At 43.2% G+C, this 24,972-nt stretch overlaps 1 protein-coding gene across 10 annotated transcripts in view; it reads right to left on the bottom strand.

Moving 5' to 3' along the window:
- The window catches only part of UBR5 (ubiquitin protein ligase E3 component n-recognin 5), an 82,081-nt gene extending 58,224 nt beyond the window's left edge, over window positions 1–23,857 (bottom strand). For 9 of the 10 annotated variants that reach the window (XM_082753136.1, XM_082753142.1, XM_082753139.1 and 6 more), the window contains exons 1-7: window positions 23,514–23,857; window positions 7,071–7,115; window positions 6,327–6,408; window positions 6,066–6,142; window positions 5,154–5,273; window positions 2,258–2,447; window positions 690–849 (exon numbers count right to left, since the gene is read on the bottom strand). In XM_082753136.1, the coding sequence (XP_082609262.1) occupies window positions 690–849; window positions 2,258–2,447; window positions 5,154–5,273; window positions 6,066–6,142; window positions 6,327–6,408; window positions 7,071–7,115; window positions 23,514–23,575 (736 nt within the window). In that variant the 5' untranslated portion in view covers window positions 23,576–23,857. The remainder of the gene's footprint in view (window positions 1–689; window positions 850–2,257; window positions 2,448–5,153; window positions 5,274–6,065; window positions 6,143–6,326; window positions 6,409–7,070; window positions 7,116–23,513) is intronic. The other variant, XM_082753143.1, reaches the window with a different exon arrangement.
- Between the last annotated feature and the right edge of the window lie 1,115 nt (window positions 23,858–24,972).

Raw genomic sequence — 24,972 nt, forward strand, 5'->3', positions numbered from 1 at the left:
TCAGATTACCTAAATCATTTGGCCAATGCAAAAGAAGACTCAAAGTCTTCCCTAAAAATCGATTTCATGGGGCAAACAATATTCCGAGAACAACTGGACTTCGATTACAGCATTATACCTGCATTGCCAGAATACTCCAGCATTTATAGGGGGTACTTGAGACAAAGAATAAATTCTTAGTCTAACTGTAACTGTAAACCATTTTGCCCTAACTTAAATTTTGGTTTTAAAAAAAAAAAAAAAAAAAGCAGCCTAACTTTTGCTCTAAAAACTGCTGTATCTTAGGAATATATGTTAGTGGTAAAAAAAACAACAAACATGCAAGTGACTGAAGTGACTGGAAGGTTTCAGAATTAGCTTCTATGAGCAAGCCACACAGCAGTCTCAGCAACTCACTGAGAAACAAAATACAGACGTCAGTAATGCTGATGTTACAAAGCCTGGAATCCTAAAAAAATAACTAAATTCAATTTCTTGCCACCCACAGAATGAACAGTTATTAATGCCTAACCTAATACCTCGAAACATCCCAGTGTATCTTTTGTTTTCTGCATCTTTAGACTTTGCTCCTACAATTAAGGAAGTCTTCGCTGCATACCTTGCACAGCACAGAGCACGCTGTGAGTGTTTAAATACAGGAAAATAAGGACACATTGACATTTCCTTATCAAAATTTGCAGGATACAAACCTCCAGGAAGATATGATTCACTTGCTGTGTCATCCCCATCATCTCCATCTTCATCATCACGACTCAACAAATTATTTACAGCAAGGTTTACATCAAGATTTGTTCGCTGGAGTTCCCGAATGATAATACTTCTGGACTTTCCTTGTAAAACAACTTGTGCCTGTCAAAGCAGAATAGATCACTAGTCATTTTCAGCTCACCAAACACCATTCCTAATATAAGGATACTTAACACTAAAGGAAGTCTAATAAAATCAATAGAGCTACTATCAATTCTGCAGAGGTCAATCAAAGAGCATACAAACAAAGGCTCACGTTGAATTTTCTCAGTATCTTGTACTGGATATTTAACTTCCTCTCAGTTCAAGTTAGGCTTACTGGACTCTGACTTTGGTGTTGAACTTCCTTATGGGTCACCTTAGAAACTACTTCCTGAAATGCTCAATGCACTAGGTAAACAGAATATTCTCAAAAATGGATTTTGCTTATTTTTTCTATAGAAGTGTTTAAATATGTCAGAATTCTGCCATCAACTGTTATTCCAAAACTAGACCTCCAACCCTGTCTTTTTGACACTAGTTTCTCTTTCCACTGTCCTTAAAGAGGTAGCCATTTCCCCTGTTTTTCTCATCATCCTGTTTCTAAAGGCTCACCTTCAGTGGTTTCTGCAACATTTAAGTTTTTATTAGAAAACTGCAAACACAAAAGAAACTTTCTGTGAAAATCTCCCGGCTTTTACTAAGTTCGGAATTCAAAGAGAGACAGGAAGCCACTCTGTCACTGGTGTATCTGTAGATACCAAGGCTGCTAGCTCCTATCTTGTGCCAGCTATGCTATAGGCCACTCAAAGCACGTGAGAGGATTATCTTCAGCCTAGTAACTAGCATCTGTATTCTACATGTAGGCCAGCAACTTGGTTTGAACTAAGAATTTAAATACATTCATTACATTTTCCTTGAAACAGAGTTGTTTCAACAAACTACTGCATCACATATCACACAACATGAAGTCTATCAGTTTATCCAGGCTTTAGCGCATTAAGATGTAAAAGCAGAACCTGAAAATCATGTTACATTTAACTAAAAAATTAAGTGGAGGTGTCCATGAAGAAAATGTTTTAGTATTTTTAACAGATTAATTATGTTTAGTGTCCTTCATTTCAATCTAAAATGGGTATCTCCTTTTATCCAACAAGGAAAAAAAAAAAAAGCCAATCTGCTCCTCCTTCCTTACACTCCCTTAAGAAACTTAACTTTATCATCTACATGCTTGGTACGATTCTCAAATATTTGACCTTCTCACTACATCTTTTAACTGCAAATGAACAACACGCTGCATTTCTCATCAAGACTGAACATACACCTCGCCTCAGTGGGAGTCTGGGAAACAAGAATTCCAATATCCAAAAGTAGCCTATCATTCACATTACGCATTTCAGAATAAAAGCAATTCAACTAGAAGAAGTCCATCTTTTCAAACCTACACCATTATTCCGTGGAGAAAATGCAGTACTATTAAAGCACTTTCCTGTCCATATTTTTGAAAACAAGAAGAGTCTAGCTCACATACCTGTGAAATGAGTTCCTCTGGAATGACTGATGCTGGAATCACTGGTTGTGGTTGACTCCCCAGCAGTCCAGATCCTCTATCTCGTCCTGTGCGTATAACTCTGGTCTGCCTTCGAGAATCTCGAGCTCCAGCAGATGATCTACCAGAAGATCCTCCTCCACTTCCACCGACCCCTGAACTCCAGCGACTTCTAAAAAGATTTAGAGAGAAGCATGTACTTTATAGCAGCGTATTTGGGGAGATTTCAAGAAATATGGCATCAGTTTTATTAAGAATAACTTGTAGACAGTCTCTGAAAAATACAAGAGATTGACTTCATAGGCAAATGCTATGAAAGTCTCTCTCAAAACTAGTAATATGAACACCAGGTTAATTGATAAACTTCTGAGATACTCTACTTTGGGCCTATGGCTATTGGTGAAATCAGCATCCCCTGCGCTGCAAAGGCATGCATAAACTGACTGAACAAGCAGCTTTTTTAATTTCAGTGAGTCAGTAGGTATGTTCTTCAAAACAGTATCTAAAATTCACATTAAAAGTATGTCACCTGTAGATACAAAAGCTAATTAGGTAAAAATAATTGTCTCACATTTTATAGTTTAAGTTAATTACTAGCATCCTGCTCTTTTCTTCTGACAAGAACCATACGGTTACAGAACTACTCAAGCATCCACCTAAGATGAGGCCCTGTCAGACATCTGCATTTTCAGGACTCTAGCCAGCAACCACACAGACAATAGCCCAATACAAGACGCTAAGTAATACAATGAAGGCTTCAGCAAAAAAAATCTTGTCTGATCAGATAGAAAAAGAGCCCACAAAAATAGATAGTAGTGGGGGGGAGGGATATTTTACTTAAAATAAACTAGCTTCTAAAGGCGCGAAAGGGGGCTGAGGGAAGAGTTCTTCCTACACAAAAGTTTCCAATTCAACTCTCAGCATGGAAGATGGGGGTTTAAAGAAAAGCTTACATACTAGATTTTAACACTTAAAGTAGAGAGAAGTATCTGTATTAAGTTATAAACTGTCAGTGACAGACATGAGAGCTTTAACAGTTAAAACTCTATAAATATAACTCAAATATTCCAAGTGTGTCCTAATTTAATAATTAAGAGTTATCACAAAAACATTTTCTTTAAATTCACACTATACTAACTGTGCATTTTACTACCTCAAGTGAGATCAGATCTAGAGAAACCCACTGACTTAACACATTGCCATTTTCAGATGTTATTTTTAGTGTAACTAAAAGCTAATTAAAATGTGGTTAAAACTGCAAGAAAACTTGAAGAAAAAAAGGTGAAGTATTTAATAGCCCTAAAAGGGAAAGGCTTCATTCCTTCACCTCTTTGAGAGGTGAGCACCTTTTGAGAGTTTGGAAATCTACCAATCAACCTCAATACAAAAATGTTGTCTTCATAAAACGTACTTCCCTTGTGTTTACAAAAGCTTTCTTTTCATCTGGACTCCTTTCAAGGGGACTTAAATTCGCCTGAAATATTCTAACTTTGTTATACAACTTTAGCTTAACAGATCTAGATTTTCAAAGATCTATGGAGAAAATAAAATAAATCATTGGGACACAGCTATTCCTACTGAAGCTCCCTAAACCTAAAATAAATACAAAGAGAACTGAAATCTTTCTGCTTATCTACCATTTTTTCACATCTCTTCACTGCCCACTAGCATGAAAGCAATCTTCCAAATCCCATGATGTGATCTAAGGATTCCACCATTGGCACATTTTCCGATTCAGATTATTACAGCAAGTACTCCCTTCATTTAGCAGAGCAGACAGACTATCTGCTGTTACTCTGAGTTTGGGGAGTTCTAAAACATGCAAGGGAAAGAACTTAAGAACTCTCCAGGGTTGGTCTCCTGAGCACATAGCTTCAAGTGACTTTAACTCGTTCTGCTCAGACAAAAAACTCAGCACATTCCTAGTCTGAGGAGAAAACCCTACACTTTTGACAGCAGGTTTTTGAACATGACAGTACCAATTTGCCTTTGAAGTTCAGCAAACAGATTTAGGTTCAGATGCCCAGGTTTCACAGGAAGTTGGGGTACAGGATATCTTTCAGGCAACTGAACCCTCAGTGAAATCAGCTTATGTGGTAACAAACAAGAAATTCGCTTTGAAGGAAGAGGTGTAGTTCCCTTTAACAAAACATTCACATGCAGAAAATACAGTTTCTAACAGCAAGTCTCCTTACTGTGGCTAGGAACCTTTGAAAAACACGTTCAACTTCTTATAAAAGCACATAACAAATTCATAGTGATTATGTAAAGAAGATCAATTTACATTGCTATATGAAGGGACACCATCAATTTTAAAGCTAATGATAAAATGTTGAGTCTGTATAGTATATCTAGCGTATAGAAAATTTTATAGGTTCTGAATGACAACTTTTTGAAATGTTTCCTTCCTATTACTATGTGTAAGACCCCAAGTAACACAAACCAGCATATTATTTGGGGCAGAGGAGAAGAAAGCAAAAAAATGAATACATAGAGCCCGTAAGTATACATAATGAAGACTACCTGCACAAGTACTCATTTTACTTGATGCCACTATCCTATTAGATAGTTTAAATTGATAGTGTCCCTCCAAAAAAACTGCTTTTCAAAATCAAGTAACTAAAAAACATTCAGAAGAGGACAACACAGCCAAAACAAAGTTATTCTCCACACATACATGAAGAACGCTCCATATCCTAGGTCCTCAAGGGTCACTTGCATATCTGATTTTAACCAAGGTTTTTTATTATACCCTACCTAAACAACTGCTGTAATTATACGTTCCCTTATACATACTGCATACAATTTATATATGTGTATACACATATACTCAAATATGGAACAAACAGATTGCAGCCTCAATCCTATCAAAACTTACCCAAGGGTGTTGCCTGCCAGTCTGCCCAGAGTTTCAGAACCAGACAGAAACCATGGGGAGTCACTAGTCCTGCCTGGCCTGGATGTCCTTCCTGCCCCTGAGCCACTGCTCAACTTTGAACTGAAAGTAAAAGATGGTAAATCAGTCACAAAACAATCCCAAATGGGTTAAGAACAAAACCTGGAATCCCAGGTCTAAATTCTCAGGGACTCAGTCTGGTAACATACCAGCTTAAGCAACACCCTTGGGGAATACTCCAAACTAATCTAACTGTATATTAAGAGGTACGCTGAGAAAAGAAAATGGAAAGCATGTCTAACAGATTGTACGTACATCAGCAACCCGTAACAGCACAGTTGCAAGTACACATTAACCTAATTAGTAATTGAGATAGCCACTGTGCTAAGCTTTCAGTTAGTGTATATGTACAAAACGTAATTGCCAGTTGTTCTATCTGCAGACCTGAGCATGAGTTTGCTCCTTTGATATTAAGCAACATTTTACATCCAAATATGTTAAATAGCCCTATTAAAGAGGACTTACCTGGGCTGAAGAAAATGCATCTAAAAAGTAAGCCTTTCCAGACAAGACCACTTTCAGAGTGGATTCTACGTGGGGCTTAACGCTTTAAGACAGTTTCTTTCCATGATTATTATTTTTGGTGCGGTTTGTTTGTTTCTTTAAGTTAAAGACATCCTGTCTCACTTGTTTTAGAGCCACATCTAGTATTTATTCCCTACACCAGTTTGTCAAGCTAGGCTGTTTGGCTGCATCACCATAACTATTATGCATTTACTCAAAGTACCCATTCCAAAGGCAATCTAGTTTAAAAACAAAACAAAAACAAAAAAGCAGCCAAGCTGCTTATCCAGTTCAAAGGAATGATTTAATATGAAGAAAAGAGTTTCTTACCCATCATTATTATCAGGTTTACCCAATTCCAATCTGTCTGGCTGAACTGAAAAACCAATCCTGCAGACTCTACCATCCTGTATTTAAAAACAAGAAAACCAAGTGTCCAAAACTGAAATTGCAAGACAGTTACAGAAAAAAAATACATGCAAAAACATGTCCTTGGTTGCTCAAGAAAGTTTATCGATTTGATTTTTAAAGAATTACTTTTAACTGTATGGTTTTAAGTTTGTTATTTGAACAAATTTTTGAGTAATTTACCTCAAGAAGAAATGCAGCATGATTTGGTCCCACCACACACTGTTTAATAGTAGCCTGTTCCAATACATTCAACGGGGGGTGGCTGAAAACAAAAAGTGAGCAACATATAACATTTTTAAACTTTTCAGGTCCAGAAACAAACAAACAAGCGGCACATGGAAGGAACAATTATAGCAGTGATGGTTACTGATAGAAAAACATTCAAGAATGACTAAACACGTACATCAGATGAAGCATGTGTTTTTTCTATGTTGTCTTTCCAGTCATTAATCACAGGAATTGCAAAACAAAACCTTAACAGTTGAGAGAATTATCATTTAATTTGATCATCAATAAGCAATAGGGGACACACTTTAACTTAGCCATTTAATACGGAGGGTATTTAATAATTTAATATATCATAACTGAAAACTTAACATTTTCTTCTATGTGAAGCATACGGTGAGGGTGACGGAGCACTGGGACAGGCTGCCCAGGGAGGTTTTGGAGTCTCCTTCTCTGAAGATATTCAAGGCCCATCTGGATACCTACCTGAGCAGCCTGCTCTGAGGAACCTGCTTTGGCAGGGGGTTGGACCCAATGATCTCTGGAGGTCCCTTCCAGCCCCTACAATTCTGTGATTCTGAACTTTACTACAAGTACCTAGGCTTTCTAAGGCTATTTCCATAACAGTCCTAATTCCTGTTGGCATTATTAAAATCACCCTTTCCTAAATTACATGCAGCATCACGTAATACGTCTTACCTGTTTAAATTATATTTGTTCAGCTTCTCTGAAACTTCCCTTAATCTGGAAAAAAAAAAAAAAAGAAACAAGAAATGAAGCCTCTATTGTATAAAACATCCACTTAGCTGGCACATTTACAACACAATTTTGTTTGGTAAGGATACTTCAACATATAACGCATTGATTAAACTGAACATCTAATCCCAGATTTAACTATTAACAGCCAACATTCATGACACTACAGCAGGGGACTGAAAGAGCATTGTGGCAACCACTTACCACCAGATTTAATCAAGCTTGATCTAAATTCTACCTGATGTTGGGAGACAACATCACAAATGGACGGTGTTCAGCTTCAAGTCAAGTTTTTGTTTGAGGTTTTATTTTATTTTAGAGTTTTACCCTTCCATCTGCTACCTTGCTACAACACCCATATTTTCTTGCATTTTTTGTGTTTTGCAACTCGCCACCAAACAAGGTGCCCTGTTACAACCGTTTACAACTTTACACACAAACTAAACAGATGAAGCCATGAGTATTAGTTGTAGATACGTTTCCTTGTACTAAGTTTCAATACACTATTCCACAGCAGACACGATTACCATTTTCTAAAGAATCCAAGTATACAGCACATCAGAGCCAAAAACAGGACAGTAAGTTCCTCAAAACATACGAGATTGAAAAATATGCACAAAAGACAGCACAAAAATGGACAAACAACGAACTCTGACAAGTAGAAAAATAAATTAAAGAAGATTCACTACCTTATATAGCGTTACCTAAAGCATCATCTTTACCAAGAGGGAATCTGTCTTTCCCAAAGTACTTCCAACTCACTTTTAAGGTATCTCACCAAACAGACGATCAGAACCTGAAATCTGGCCAACCCACATCTGCTTAGAGGGTGCAGTGTCCAAAAGTAGAAACCAGCAGTGTAACTTCTGCCTTTATCACTCGCTGCCTTAGAAAAGATCATCTCAGAGCAGCAAAGATCCCCTCATAATAAAAGGGGAAACTCTGGCTCCCGTCTTCCCGAACGTGAGAAGGGATCTGAAAAAGCCCCTGAACAGCTTCCAAATTTAGCAAGAATATTTGTATTATAGAGACTAAATCAAGAGATGAACCCTGTGAATAAAGAAAGATCTTCCTAATAAAGTAAATAAAATCCTATCTTGTTTTTGCCAGGTTTATCCTAGTGTTTCACAGATCATCTTGATCAGCATCCCCTTTGTAATTAGACAATTGATATCGATGGAAATAACTCTGATACAAGCACAAGGCGAAAAGACCACTGTGAAAAGAGAGCAGGAAGGGGGTGAACGTGCTTAGAGCCAGCCTTGGCTATCCCAGCCACGCTGCTGTCTGTAAGGAGGCATTTTACCATCCGCATTTGCAGCCACAGCTACTTCACACAGGAAAGTATTACGGTTCTTTGAAGGCCACCCACAAAAGGAAGATACAGACCACAAGCTTCACATGCAATAGGTACAGAAGGTACCCCGTAAGAGTGAGTTATTGTGGAAGAACACCAAATGAAATCCCAAAGATGAATGTTATGTAGCCCACAGCACACTGTAAGGCTCTGTGAAGCCAGCAGGGTCTGCTGCATAATACAAAGGTTAAATATCCCTGAAGCTTCACGTCTTAACTGTGTTACCTAACAGTTCCCCAGGAATCTGGAGCAGTTTTCCATTAACACTACTCCTCTTAGCCAACATGAGTGGGAAAACCTACCTTTAAGGTCACTGCACTGACTGTAAGGAAAGCTGGCAGCAAACAAGGCAGCACTGCACTGGAATCGGTACTAGGCTGGTCTACGAGCAACATTTAAAGCTTCCTTATCTGAGTTTTAGTCATGCTCAGCCTTTGCGACAGAAAAAGACAAATTTTTGAATTTGTAAGAAATCACATTGCTACTTATTAATGAAGTGTCAGGGAATCAGCACACTCCGAAAGCTGAGAGCTGTGCACTCTGTGAAACTCAGTGATGCCTGTCTGAAGGGAGTAGGTCTACCTGCAACACAGATCAAGAGATGGGGCATTATTGAGAAGAGGCTGCTGTCAACATCTACAGGGGGAGCAGAGAAGGTTATATGCTACAATACTGGAAGTACCAAACTTGCAGAAATCCATCCATCTCTTACACAGCTGCTGTAACAGCAGTTACCAAGTATGGCTTTGAGGCCTGAAGATCCAGACTCAAACTTGACACAGAGCATGACTAAAAGGAGCAGTTTGGTGCTGTTCCTGCTGAGCTGCTCCATTCATCCCCATCCTCCTCACTCGTGCTGCCACCAGTATCTGTGCTAACACCACAGTCACTGAATTAAACCAGCTGAAAAAAACGAGTAAAGCAGAAAGATGTGTTCATACATACTGTGCAGAGAATAAGTTTGGGCAAATAAAAATTCTAAATATTTTTTTTTTTAAAAAAAAAGAAATGTTTCCTGCAGCTATCCCTGTCTCCTTGCATGATATTGTGCTGCAGGTCCTCTGCAGGACAAATACTAGACCTGCCTTTAAGATCAGGCTGATCTTGACAATGGGATTCGATAATTCCTACTGACGATGCACCAGAAGAAGAAACAAAGGCAGAGCCAATTCAATCAATTCTTGCATTAAGGAATGCCAACACTGAGAGCTTTTATTCGGTTTCTTTCTGCGGTTAAAAACTCATCTCTGATGTGAATGGCCGGAGAGGTTAAGCTTTTAAAAAAAACTCATTAAAGGCAATTAAACCATTTCAAAGGATAAAGTCGGAAGCACCACATATTTCGCTTACAAGCGGATTTTGGGGGAAAAACACTAGACAAAAAGTTCAGTGATGATGGCTTCTGTGTTAACAAACACGTTCTGTAAGTATCCCAACCAAAATTCATGCAAAATCAGTTGTGAGAAGAAACAAGTCAATTTATCAGAGCTCGAGCCCAAAAGGGATTTCTTTTATTTCAATTTTAGCAGCTAGAGCTTCTCCGAACTGATGAGAAAAGAAAGGAGCTGTGCTCTAACTACAAAATCAAAGAGGCTCCAGATCAGGATTACAAGAGCTCAGACTTCACAAGTAGCAGATCCACGCATCAGAAGGTGTTATTTCTCTCCAAGTCCACTTACTTACACTTTGAGAGTTTATCTAACGAGCCATCCTTCTGCCTTGTCTTGCTGTATGAAGCCAAGTAAAGCTCAGAAATGGAAGAGAGCTGAAGAGCAAACTCAATCCAAAGCACTGAGTGCTTTACAGGAACACTGAACACTTCAAAGCGATTTCAGCCTACTCAAACAAGCGCTTAAAATCCACCACATTAGCAAAACGCTGTTTCACAACTTCAATCCAATTTGTAAGAATGGAAGTTTTCTGTTTTAAATTAGGCAGGCTGTCCAAGAAGTTTATTTATTAAGACACTGTAGACTTCCAGGGCACGTGTTCACCATGCTCAGCTTCCAAAGGATGTACCTGGCCAGTCACCCTCCGGGAATACTCATCCTTCACGAGCACTTCCAGCACACCAGGAACAGCTCACAGCACCACAAACCCGCCAGAGGAAATAAGCAGGACTTTTACTGCTCTAAAACCTCAGAATTGTTCAATGTGTCAGAAAGCTCAGTCACAAGAAGAAACACACACCTACATTTTCTATCCTCACTGAAAATCTGCTGGCAAGTAGCATAAAAGCATGGTGCACTGTAAACAGAAATCTCACCTGGTAACTGTAGGAAGATTTGCATAGTTTTCCCCTCAAAAGCTTATTTGCTGTTGAATAACAGCAACAAAAAATATTTCTAGGTGCTGGTATCTAATCTGCATGTTTTGTGGTTTTACTCAAATAATAGTGCTTTTGGCCCATCTATTTAAAAGAATGAAAATAAATTCCACCGTCTCAGAGATGAATTTCTTTGCTGCCATAAAGCAAGCTGCTTTCCACTTGACTTTGCAGCTTCCAACTAAATTTTTAAATGTCAGCTAGGTCTTTAAAGAGCACACAGTAAAAATCACTGAAGCGCAACAACCCAAACAAAGGATTTAACTACAGAGATGTAAAAGAAGATGTGAACATGCTGCATGTCTCCAGAAAGAAGGAAGCCTTTCTGTACTTGGCGAGGAGCGCTGCAGAGCCCCAGACATGGTATTCAGACGATTCTCTTGGATTTTCTTTCCTGAAGTTGCTCCTTTACAGCCATAAAAAGCTCTTCATGCACTCTGAACAAGGTTAAGATATCAGGCAGGGCCACACTGTAAGGGCTTCCCTAACCTCAGCGCCACGTGGTGACAGCAAGGGTTAGAGGAGGAAAAGGAAAGGGACATCTAAACTAATGGGTGTGATGAACCCCTCCAAGTAGAGGAATGCAAAATTGAATTAACGTAGCCCTGATTGCCACACCAAATCTCTGAAACGCTGCAGCTTCATAAAGAGGCAGCCTGCCACAGTTCCCGTACCAAATGCCCTACTCATGGCACAGAAGAAATAAGGGTGAAAGATCTCCACCAAGGAGCAAGGGGGTGGCAGAGCAGTGGTGCGAAGGCAGGGACCGACCCCGGATCACTGAAATAAAGCCATCAGACACCAAAGTTGTGCCACTCACAGTAATCGGCTGCAGCACAGACCATGTGCGGTTCCGCTGTCCTCGCTCCACTCCCAGAAACGAGAGAAGCACTCAGCCATTGCGTACTGCTCAGGAAACCTCCGAGCTGCAAATTGTTACCACACAAACTGTTATCATGCAGAAAAGCATCACTGGGTGTCTTTTCGTAATCCTTCTGTCATCCAGCGCTGGTCACTGCCACAAGCAGGAAGAAAACAAGGCTGCCGAGGGGCCCGGCTAACAGCTAGTCTGTATTCTGTCTCCGGGGCCTTACAGAAAATGGCTCCCAAACCTGATTATCCAGGACTGTCAGTTTGATGGATAAAGGCAGTGCTGATGGTTTAATAACCCGCCCTGGAACAATGGTACCACACGGCGCTGAGTCAGTAAGCACTAACAGAAAGCTAATGTGGCAAACAGCGAGTAAATCACTCCCTCTGAGGTCCCTGCAACACCACCGGGAAGCAACTCTGCTGAGGGCAGAAATCTGGGGGGAGGAGGGGGCAGATACACCACAGGTGATGCTGTCACCCAGAGGGGCCTCGGCAGGCTGGAGATGGGCTGACAGGAACCTCAGGATGTTCAACGAGAAGTGCAGAGTCCTGCACCTGGGGAACAGAAACAACCCCAGGCAGCAATACTCGCTGGGGGCCATGCTGCGGGAAAGCAGATTGACAGAAAAGGACCTGAGGATCCTGGGGGGCACCAAGTTGAACAGGGGCCAGCAGTGCGTAATTAGGAGGAACGGTGCCAGGAGGTCAAGAAGGGATCCTTCTCCTCTAGTTAGCACTGGGGATGTCACACCTCGAGTGCTGTGCCCAGCGCTGGGCTCCCTCAGTGCAAGAGAGACACGGACACACTAAGGACAGCCCAATGGAGGGCCTGGAGCCCCCCTCCTGTGAGGAGAGGCTGAGAGCTGGGACTGTTCAGCCTGGAGAAGAGGAGGCCCAGGGGATCTCATCACTGTCTGTAAATCTCTGACAGAGCCAGGCTGTGTGTAGTGGTGCCCAGTGCCAGGACAGGAGGCCCTGGGCACAACCTGGCCCCCAGGAGGCTCCCCCTGAGCACCAGGAGCCCTTCTGTGCTGTGCGGGTGACGGAGCCCTGGCACAGGCTGCCCAGAGGCTGTGGGGTCTCCTCCTTGGAGCCCTTCAGCAGCCGCCTGGACGTGGTGCTGGGCACCCTGCTCTGGGTGCCCCTGCTTGGGCACGGGTGGCACCGGGTGACTCCAGAGGGCCCTGCTGGCCTCAGCCACCCTGGGATTGTAAGGAGTTTTTCCTTTCAGGACACTTGAAGGATCAATCATCAGCAGGATGATTTTGTCACTGAAAAGCCAGGAGTTCTCATTTTGCTGTAGGGGCAAATCCCTGTAAGGACAGTGGCTTAGAGGGGAAAAAAAAAAAATACACTGAGGAGTGTGAGAACCATTTGAGAAGTAGCATTTAGACAGAACAAAAATACTCATGGGTACTAAGATACCCAGATGGAGTTACTCTACCGAGAAAAAACCCTCCAGTAGGACCAGGGAACAGCCACCTGTTGGACTTGTGAGAAGCAGCACAGGTTTGCCTGAACTCAATGCCTCTGATTAATGATGAGTTGCCTGGATGTGACTGACCAGTTCCTCTAGTTCAAATCTACTTAGCCCCTTTCCTCATATTTATCATTGATGTGACACCTGAGAACATGACCTTCCGAAAAATAACTGCAAAAAGTGCAAAGCACGGCCATAAACTAGCTCGAGAGGAGCAGAAGGTCAGTCACACTTCTTCAATAAGCAAACACCCCTGCCCTAAAATAGCTACGGCCCAGCACGGCCCCCTTCTGCAAACAGCTGTAATAAAAAGACCAAATACAAACAGAAAGAAATCAGAAGTGGTAAGATCCTGACAGGAGCTGCACACCTACAGGTGTTGGTATTTAGTACGGTATTCAGAGGACTTTGTAGGGAAGTAGACATCGATCTGCAGGTTGCCTCGATGCCTGGGAGTTTCTGTGGGGGTAAAAAAAGGAAAGACTCACGCTACAGGAGAAGGAATAACATCGGATTGAGGCAAATTCAGTGACAGCAGACTTCCAAAAACATGGGGTGTGGATTCAGGCAACACAAGACAGAAATCTGTTGTCTCCTGTAGAATGCATCAGGTCATCGTTTCACGTTGCCAGGCTCTGTTCACTTGCATAAAGTCCCCGTAGTTGCTCCGAATTTCTGTTTAACATTTAGCACGAGGCCTTTTCCTCAGCCAGAAGGCCATTAAAAGCTCAACCACCGAAGCAACTCCATCAGCTGGGTGTGAGCTCCCCATCTTAGGGCAATGCAAGCTGTAAACTATTCAGTTACCCGTCATTTCAGCAAGCAAATCCTGCCGTGACAGTACAATGTGGAGTGGGAATTCAGAACCTCACGGTTTAATTCAAGGATACTTGAAAAACATCCACTTTAAATAGCAGGAGGCAGTATTGAAACGTTCAGAAACGTGCAACTGCTGCCTACCAACACATGGCCAGGAAGCTACCCAAAATAAATACCTGGTTAGTGTAAAATACTAGGATTTTTTTGTGTCTGGTGGTGTTAGATTGCTAAAGGTCCTTCAGGAGTTCCTTATGAGCCACCACAGGGGCTGCGTATTTACCACCATGGAGGCTTAAAACCAGCACAGCCAGCTTCTGGGCCCACTTGTGGCTTCTGTGGGAACCCAAGTCATGATCTCTGCACCCTTGCATTAAGCTTTTTGAAGCCATGATCACTATGTGCAATGTCAGACAATGAATGGCTTTTGATAAGGACATTCAAATGCTAAAAAAAACAAAAAAAATAAGGTAAAAATTTGATGAATTTTTAAGTACTTTTTGTCTTGGCTAGTTGTAGCGCTATGGAAGGACAATTTAGCAAGTCCAGTCCTTTACTTGCCAATTCCTCATACTTGAAGGCCTAAAACCTTCAGCCAAAACTCTGGTGCCACAGCAGGACCTGCACGTTGCATTCCCAAGTTGCTAAAAACTGCCTTTAAAAACCATGAAGCTCTCCTCACGCTGTACTTTCTTCTACCAAACACGCAACTTCAAAACCTTCCCCTCAGTCACTGTGTCTTTGATTTAGGTAGGAACAGAACGAGACCTGGCAAAGGGAATAGAAAGCAAGCACCATGCCAGAAAAACAAGAGCCAAATCGCTGTCAGATGCACACCGTAGGCAAAATAACTCAAAAGAAAACCCAGCTTTTGAGGTGCGGAGCTCCTCACAATACCTTTTTTTAATTTTTTTCCACTGCTGAAAACAGATTTGCTCTTCTCCATCTGTCTGTACCGCAGCCACAAAACTCCAGGTGCTTCCCCTCAGCCTAACCAGCATTTTGGTTCCCCTGCGAGAGCTCCTGAAGCAGCACGCTGGGTACCTCCTACTTCACGTTTTGCCTGCGGCCATACTATTTCAGGTAACAGACCTGCCCGATGCTGAGCCACAGGGGAACGAAACAACGCTCCGGCTGCTCCTGCCCAGCCAGCACAGGGCAATCCCAGGCACGGTGTGCTCTGCCTACCTGATCTGACCCCACAACAGCAAGGTTTGCATCACTGGAGTGTTATTCAGGTCCTTTACATCCCTGTTCTGGAGATAGGTTTTGCCAAAGTCAGCAAACTGCATAAGTAAGTGGGTGAAGGGGAGACAGACACTGTAATTATTATGATTTTAAGTATGGTCAAAGCTGAACACAAGAGTTTTGACAACCTTAAGAGACAGATCTTCGTCATTAAAGGTCAGACAGCAACCTAGTTCTATGAAAAGCTTTTTTTCAAGAAAAGTATTAAAAGCAGGAAGTCCTTTTTTCCAAGAACCCTTATGGATATTTACTAGTTAGAAAATAAATGCATCTCTGATCATTTCCAGGATGGACAGAGAAAAGCAGAATGCCATGTTGTAAGTGAAAGAATAAACACTGAGATATGTTCAAGCAAAATTATTTTGCAAGATGAAAGAGTAAGGTTTAGGTCTCTCATTCAACTACATTCACATGGGTAACTATTTTTCAGTCACATTTTTGGTAAAAAACAGCGTAGCAGAAATATTTGTCCGTAAGTCTATGTCAGAGTCCATATATTTAAGATCCATCTTGAAAAAAAATGAGGGACATCTTTGAGAAAAAATGCTGTTTTAACACAGGCTTGGCTTGAACCAGTCCACTACTACTTCTACACAGCATGAAAAAAGACAAAAATGAGAATCCAGCTTGAGCTAGAGATGATGGCAAACACGCTGCAGAAAGCAATGCCACAAAACCCTGCGCACAGAGCACCCAAGTTTCTTTTGGGGCTATTTTCTAGCGAATTGGCAAAGTGCAGCTGTACGGGTATCATCATCCCAGAATACTCAAGATATTTCTAAATATCCACAATGCTGATGAGAGTGTGTGAAAGAAAAAAAAAGAACAGCCCCCACACAACCAAACAAAACACACACCCCCTCTAATGTTTTGGGGTTTTGTTTTGTTGTTTTTTTTTTTTTTCTTTTTTCGTTTTTTTTTTTTTTTTGTCTGAAGACATCAATTTCTTAGGATTGTGAACCCCCCCAGCAGCCTCCGTACTCTCATCTGTTGAGTTGCATTACCGATGTCACAAATGGAGCTGGCAGACCTCGCGGCTGGCAATAAAACAGCAGTGACAGTTCGTAGCTCCAACACGGCCGCCTTCCAAAATAGCATTAATCAGCTGAATGTTTTCAGTTTTTAGACCACATTCTTTATGAAAATGCCATACTGTAAAGTTAAATCAGAAACACAAAGGAGCGGAGCTATTTCAGAACATCTTCTCTGATACAAGGTAGTAACTGGCTTACCGGAGAAGAAAAGCTGCCCAAAATAAAATTGCAGAGAACAAGCATGTAACCTCTTTTGGGATGCGAATTATTTGAGAAGCCTCCAAGAGACACCTTATGGCGTAACATTAATGGGCTCGGGATGACAAAAATAGGCGATGAGACAAAACACAGAATGCTGTGTTAAAGAGCATTTTTAGCACTGCAACAAAATCTTGCTGGGGTGTTGAAAATGGGTGGCAAGTTCACACTCAGAGCTTTTCTGTACCGATACGATTTAGTACTGTAAAGCATGCTGCGCTTTAAGGCACAGCAGCGAAGATTTTCTGGAAGACAGGGTGAAACATTTACTGTCACCAATTTTGCTGGCAGCGGCAATGAGAGTTTCGAGAGGTAGGCAAAGATCTCAAAGACAGCAAATTCAGTGCTTACATCACTCCTCAACGGGATCCAAGCCAGTTATTTTACAGAAACGTGGATGCCCACTGTGTCCACCTTACAACCCTCTGCTCACTTCTTCAGCATGTCTGCAGTGCGTAGGACTGGCAAATCTCATACCTCTGTGTGACCGAGGCAGTACCTGTTCTCTCTCAAAGATACAGAAGAGCTCTTTAATTTGAAACAGAGCAGTTAATTTTCCCTGGAGGGGAAGGGTAAGAGAGAAAAAGGCAGTATTGGTTGACTTTTTTTCTTAAAGCAAAGACTTTTGAAGAGTATAGAAATTATGATTAAAATAATACTACGCTAAGAAAAACAAAGAGCTTAAGGTCTGAAAGCTGGGTAATTGTTGCTGTAGCAGCCTCATCAATGCTGTGACCATCCTCACTTACACTGCCAGGCTCACAGTATAGCACAAAAACACCTTGAAAATTTATATTTTCATGCTTAACTCGATACTTTTCTCTCCTAACTGTTCCCTCCCCATGTAAAATCTTCCAGCCACTGCAACCAGGCCTTGTTCCCACGTTCTCCCTAGGACACGTACAGGTGCCTACTGCTGCAGTCTTCTACGTGAAGTTGTTACTAAGAGCCAGACTTTACTGGGCTTCACTGAATTTAAGTTTAAAAGACGTAAATTTGTGCAGCAGAGAAGCCCAAGTAGTTTTTCTGCCTGGTTTTATCTCAGTTAAAGCAGCCGTTGAGTGGATGCAGGAAAAGGCAGAACTCTCTATAGGGAACACCTTGCAAATTTAACTACCTAGGCAGCCGTCAGTGCACTCGCTGCAATCAAAGCTGCTTTGAAGTCCCCTCCCCTTCTTGATGCAATTTTCAAATGCGGACTGCAGCCCGCTTCATTTAAGCCAAGGACAATTAACCGTGCCATAACAGTAAAAACAGAGCTCTGGCACCCTGCAAAGCCTGCCACGATTAGGCACATCCCTCTTTTTTTCCCCTCAAGTGTTAAGTAACTTCTGACATGGTGTAATTGGGCACTGAACAGTTATCTGCTCAAACTTTAGAAAGTTTAAGGAAGAACATGTAATATGCACTGATTAAAGCCATATGGCTTAATTACATATTTATGACAGACATCTTGTTCTAGCTGCCACTGAGAATACTTTTGTAGTATTTAATAAACACATTCTGTACCAAAGTTACCCTAAAAGTATGCTGTTGCAGGTTGAAAGCTGTAATCAAAGAACTAGAACATAAATGTTGTTGACTGATACCAAAGAAAACTAAGAGTTAAAAAGGTTTTCTTGCAGCTGTCATGCACTGCTCTCCTTAAAATACAACTATTCAGATGTGATCCCATTAATCTTACTTAATTATCAATCTATTCAACAAAAATACCCAAACTCCAAAGCTGATGGGAAAAGGGAAAAGAGACAACGTTTGTGCCCCAATTGCTATTTTACCAAATTCCTCGTGACCGCTCACAGCCACTCTCATCTCGGATCACTCGCAGTACAGTGTCACATTACAGTAGCCAAAATAAACTCGCTGCTTTCAAAATGGAAGGACCTCAATCCTGCTTCCTCTTCCCTCCTACTCTCCCTCGTACAGCACTTTTTAAAAATGCTTCTTTTTTTTTTTTTTTTTTTTAAACCCATCTATTCTGATGCTCACCCACCCAGGAACATCTGCTGGCCTATGGGTAAGGAATCTCAGACAATCAGATACGAAAAGTTAATTGGCTCATAGGAAAATTTTCAACAGCTAGTGAAAAATTGGCTTTGGAAGTATGTGTATATGCAATTTAAAGTTTTTGAGCTGTTTTAACAGAAGTTCCATTAGTCAGAGGGCAGAAGCAACCACGTTTCTATTTATTAACAAAATCAGAATCAAGCTGCCTAAAAACAAAAGTCTGATCTCGGATTTCTTATTCTGATCTATTGAAGAAGGTCTCACATATTTAAGAAAGTAAACCTGCAGGCAGAATTTCTACAGAAGATATTAAATTGATTAATAAATGAAGATCCTAAATTGGACTGAAAATGATGCTCAGCCTCCCAAATCATCACCCTTAAATAACAACATAGAAATAAAGAGATGAAATCTTAATGTCCTGCTTCTTAATGTGTGAACCATGTTGGTGGTACAAACCGTTTGACACACCTCAAAGCTTTCATTTAAAAAAAATAAATAAGTCAGCACATCTCCTGTTCCTAAAGTCTCATGGAGCAACCAACTCCCAGAACCCAAGTACTACGTTAGCGATGGTTTCCCTGTAATCAAACCTCAGTCCATCCATCTCTGTTTGAGGCGGGCTGACTTCAGCTTTGCTACAATAGATTAGGAAACGGTTTAAAGCACGCCAAAGTAAATCACTTGAGCTACAAGTATGCGCACAGAAGGCTGCAGTGCCGCGTGCAGCTTGGAGGTTTTCTATTTCAAACCAAGCCAGTCGATCCCTTCTCCCCCAGCCCTGAGCAGCAACGAGGAGTTTATGCTGGGGCTGCCTCCTCGCCAGGAGAGGACGGGGTCTCCCAGGAGGCCGGTGGGTGTAGAGGATGGAGCTGTGGGCTACCCAAAGCCTCGTTACCGGGCGCATTCCCTCCCCACGTGCAGTTCCTGCAGGCGTTCGGGGCCGGGACAGCAGCTCCACATCCCCGCTGGCTCCCCGCGCAGAACCACACCACGCCCTGCCCCAGCTCCGTCCAGCAACATCTGCTGGGGATTTTTAACCGATTTGCTCATCAGGAAAGGCAAAGAAAGGGGAAGAATCGGCCGGAGCAGCAGCCCACACAGCCACTGCTCTCTTACCCATCACCGTGCCAATGATGCTTTCGTGCACGTGAGCGAGGAGACACAGACCAGAAGGACGCGTCCTCGCCAGGTGCTTTTTCTGTAGAAATTGGTTGTCAGAGGGTTTTAACACGGATGTAAAGCACCCTAGCTAATTTTACTTATTTTAGGCCATGCCTAAACTGAAGTGTTCAAATAACAGAGCAAGGCACTGAACATACTAAGGCAAAACAAACTCCCTTAGGAGCAGGAGATCCCTTCCTTCCCCCAGCACGACTGCAGGCAGGCACTCACTGCAGCTGCGAGTGAACTTTGTCACATCACTCGCTTCACGCAGCCCACTGCAAGAAAACTGACTGCGTGCCACTCACCTGAACTGCAAAACACTCCCTCTTTAACCACATTCACCGGGGCTCATCTTCACAGGGGAAGGAAGAAAGGACATTACCCATACATCAATAATAACCACTTCAAAAATGACATCTTCCCCTATCTGTGCCACCACTTCAATGGCTTAGCTGACGGTAATTTTCTTAGTGCCAGGTAAAAACACAAAGCAAAGCCTCCAGACAAGCCCCATCCCCAACGGGGAGTTCGTCTAGGGAAAGCCACGAAGCGTAACGTGAGGAGCACGGCTCCCGTTCCACAGAGCAGCAGGTTGAGCTGCTCCTGGGAGGTTTCCTAACAGCCACGAAATAGTTATTGGCTGCGGTTACACCCACTTCCTACCCAACATAAAAATTAAAAAAAAAAAAAACTAACATTTTCTAAGACAGAGCTATCGATGAAGTTGGGTGTTAAGCTTCCTTTACAAGGCACAGTCTCCAACTCTGAAACATACCTGCAGTGGGGTGGATAACCCATAAAATATATTTAACACACACTGCAGTAGAAGCTGGGCTTCTCTTTTTCAGAGGTGACAGCAATTATTTACAACCCAAATACTTCACAGAGCCTTACTGCAGGCCATACCTGGTATTTCTCCCACTAAACTTTTCATATTCACTTTGCAGAGAAATGGTTCAGGGGAAGAGCTCCAAGTTGCCTACCTTCCTAAATAAACTTAGAGGAAAAGGTTTAATTACTTTAGCTCATCCAAAACGAAAGTTCAGCCTGTTACCCGTTTCAAAAAGTGAAATCTAAGACAGCTTCAGGAGTAAATATAACCTTGGACTCGGTGAGCTTTCTCCAGCACACCTAGCTTCCAGACATCTGGATGAGCACCACGGAGAAGCCAACATTGCTTCAAGTAATTTGAGAGAGGTCTAATAACTACCACTAAGGCAGAGCATTAAGTGTTCTCAAAAATACTAGTTAAGCACTTTCCGACAGTGCGCGCCCGCGTTTGGGAGCCTTCCCAATTATTCGCGGTTCTACAGTTACTTTTTCTTCTGCTCTTCAGTGCTGTGCTGCTCTCCGAGTTGCTGCTGAGTAAGAGGGGTAACTAGAGACACTGAAAACAGAGTAAAAACTGCAGAACGGAGCGACACAAACTGCACCAAATCAAACTGAGAACAGCTACTTCCTCGTGTTTTGGAGGCCATTTAAGAGTGTAGCAGCACTTGAAGAAAAGGGTGCTTTCCAAACACAACCTGTCCACTGCAGACATCCACACTGATTCCTGCTAAGTGTAGCGAGTACTTTCGGATAAAAACTCACACCAGGACTGCACTAATAAATCCCTTGTGCTTTAAAATGTGATTACTGCACTCCTGAAAGCAATACGGCCGACCACGTTCGATGCACGCTCCTAATGAACACGCACAACGCAGAACTAGAGCCCCAAAATCGGATTTTGAGCAGCAATTATCATGCTGAATGGAGACAGAAAAAAAGCAATGGGGAATACTGACCACGACCTGCAGCGCGGCCTCAAAAAGCCTACGGAGGGCAAGGAGGGAAAGAAACAGAGACTGGAGATGTTCCAGGATTCCAACTTCCATGTGTATATGATGTGAAAATTCATTCAGCTGTCCTGATCCTAATCTCTATTGACAGAACTGCAATAGGCAACAACGCTGATAGAATTGAGCTGGCATTTGCAGCACGTCCACGGGCACCTCAGCCCCATTTCTGAACCGTTCCCGTTTCCCTGCCCTGCAAGTTCTGGTGCGCAGCTACCACGCTTCTCGTGAAATGATGTTTACCAAGCAGAAATTTATGACTTGCAGCTCAGATTGAGGGGCCGCTTGATTTTTTCAGAATAAGTCACTACTTAAAGGCACTTCTGCAGCCTTCTCCTTCTATTAATTACCACACTTGATGAAGCTTCCTGTATCAAAAAAGCTGCTGCAATGGCGAGAAACAGAAAATAATAAATTAGGAAGCATTACGGAGACTGAAGGGACACCATGTTTAACAGTAAGTGAAGAAAACGGGTTACATTAAAGAAAAGCCAGATGAGCTCTCTCACTCCAAGCAAAGCACGATAATTACATGCCAAATGCTTTCGAAAGGGCCTACCAACATTAAAAAATATATAAAATAAAGGGAAAGAAAGAAAGGAAGAAAGACAAAGAAAAACCGCTGGGGTCCTTTTAAGTTTGAAGCCCCAGATCATTATCCTAAATCAAACCAGCACAATGAAGAAGCAGCAGAACTCCTCCTACAGCATCACCTCTCAGCCTGTCACTCTAAAGGAAGATGTATGCCAAATCCCAACGCGTTACTGTGGAGAAAGCCAAACAATCCCTTAGGAATGGGCAGGCCTCCCCAAAGGAAGCGGGGTCCTGCAAAATGCATCATCAGGTTAAGGGAAAAAAAAAAACATGCTCCACGCTGACATGCTTCAAGTCCAGGACCTATTTTATCCTTACGAGTTTCTTTTCCCTCTTTTAAGAGCAGGGGTGATGCAGTTCAGCAGGAGTTTTATCTTTACAATGACCCATTTTCCTCGTCGCATGCCCTCGAACCTCTGCCGTGTCTTAACAGAGTTGTCTCAGCACAGCTGGGTCACTTGTCCTAACCCCAACTGCAAACAACAGGGGAAGTGAGCTGGACCCTGACCTATTCTGAAACCCAGTAAGATCACAAAAATCCCTAAGAATATAACCCAAAGTGTCCACGTTAAAAAATTATATATATCCAAAAACACTTGTAAAGATTAAATAGCGTTTCTCTACAGATCACTCTTCCTTAGCCAAACTGCAAATAACAGGGGAAGGGAACTGGACCCAGACCTGTCCTGAAACCCATTAAGATCACAAAATATATAATATATATATAAATATATTATACGTAATATATAAATATATATATAAATATATATATATGAAAGCAAGAGCGTGCACTTTTTAAAGTTTTATATATACCTAAAAGACAATCGAAAAAATTAAATACAGTTTCTTTATAGTGTAAAATATATAATCTCTACCCAGCGATGATTAAAAATATAGATTATTTCCATGCACAACCTTCAAAAGAAATGAAAATCCGCACGTTTCTAAAGGATTTACGGCCAAGAGCAGCAGCGGCGCTTCTCAAGCGCAGCGCACGCTCCGGGCAGACCCCAGGGAAGAGGCGCAGAGCCGCAGCGCTCGCTGTCAGCGCCGCACCGAGCGGGGCAGGAGAGCGGCCTCGCAGCCCGGTTTCCTCCCAGGCCGCTTCCCCTGGGCTCTGCCTTTCCTCCCCGAGCCGAGCTGGCCGCCGGCTTCCCCCCGCCGAGCCGCAGGGCAGCGGCGATGCGGCAGCGGGGCCCGCTTTATTATTAAAAAAATAAATAAACGATGAGGGGGGAGAAGCAGAGAGCGCTGAGAGCCCGCGCAGGGCCCCGCACCCCCCGGGAAGGGGCTGAGGGCCCCGGGGGAGGCCTCGGCGAGGCCCTTCCCGGCGGGCCCCAGGCCCTGCGGGGCTCCCCTCCCGCCCCTATCCCCCCCCCGGCCCTCACCGGTCATTGAGCTGGTCCTCGGTGCCCGGCAGCGGGTGCACCACGAAGTGGATGGAGGTCATGGTCCGCGCCGCCGCCGCCGCCGCGGCTCCCCCCGGCGGAGGGAGGCGGGCAGGGGCCGGGCACACAATGAGGCGGAGGAAAGGGGGGGGGGGGGAGGGACCGCGGCCTCCGGGCCGCCGCCGCCGCCGCCTACCGGGCTCGCCCCGGGGCGCTCGCGGCCGCTCCCCGGAGGCCCCGGGGTGCTGTGGCGGAGGGGCTGGAGGCGAGCGCGGCCCCGGGCAGCAACGGCAGCGGGAGGAGGCTCCGGGCGCGCCGCGCTCACCCACGCGCCGCCATCTTGGCTCCGCCGCGGGGCCGGCTCCGCCTCCGCCGCCGCGCCAGGGAGGGAGGGGAGGGCGGGGCGGCGGCCGGCCCCTGTAAGGAGGGCGCTGAGTGGCGGAAGCGCGGCCGCCGGGCGGCATGGCACTAAGCTCGCCGCTGGTTGGTGGAGAGGGAAGGGGGGGAGGGAGGGGGAGTGATGTCATGCGCGGGGGACGTGAAGGGCCGCGTGCCCGGGGGGGGGCGGGGGGGGGTGAGCGCCCGCCTCGAGTGCCTCAGGGGGGGACGGTGTTATGAGTTAATAAAATAGCCGGTTTTGTAGAAAATATGAAGGAGTCGGGGAAGTGGTCAGTTTTACACGAGGTATAAACAGTCAGGAAAAGCAGGCGCTTCTACACAAAATATGACCGGTCAGAAAAATGGTCACTTTTACGCAAAATATGACCGGTCAGAAAAAAGTCACTTCTACACAAAATATGGCCGGACAGAAAAGTGACCAGTCAGAAAAATGGTCACTTTTACGCAAAATATAACCAGTCAGAAAAAAGTCACTTCTATGCAAAATATAACCGGTCAGAAAAACGGTCACTTCTACATAAAATATAACCAGTCAGAAAAATCAGCTGCTTCTACACAAAATGTAAGTGGTCAGAAAAACAAGTCACTTTTACACAAAATATAACCGGTCAGAAAAACCAGTCACTTCCACACAATATACAACTAGTCAGAAAAATAGTGACTTCTACGTAAAATATAACCAGTCAGAAAAAAACAGCCATTTTTACACAAAATATAACCCATCAGAAAAATGGTCACTTCTACACAAAATATAACGAGTCAGAAAAATAGTGACTTCTACATAAAATATAACCAGTCAGAAAATAGTGACTTTACACAAAATATAACCAGTCAGAAAAGCAGTCACTTCTACAGAAACTTACACCTTGATTGGGGTTAAACAAGGTTCTCATCTCATTTATTTTTATTTTTTTCCTTGCTGGTTTTCCAGCTTATTTTTGCATGTTTTCAGGAATTTGGAAAACCAATGTGGATTTTTTTTTGGCATGCCCCATGATAATGGTACCAAATAACCCCCCAGCCTAGGTCAGGGAGCTACGAGCCCTCTTTGAGGCCGTGT

Source organism: Aythya marila, assembly GCF_965140915.1.
Source record: "Aythya marila genome assembly, chromosome: 2".
Lineage (NCBI taxonomy): Eukaryota > Metazoa > Chordata > Aves > Anseriformes > Anatidae > Aythya > Aythya marila.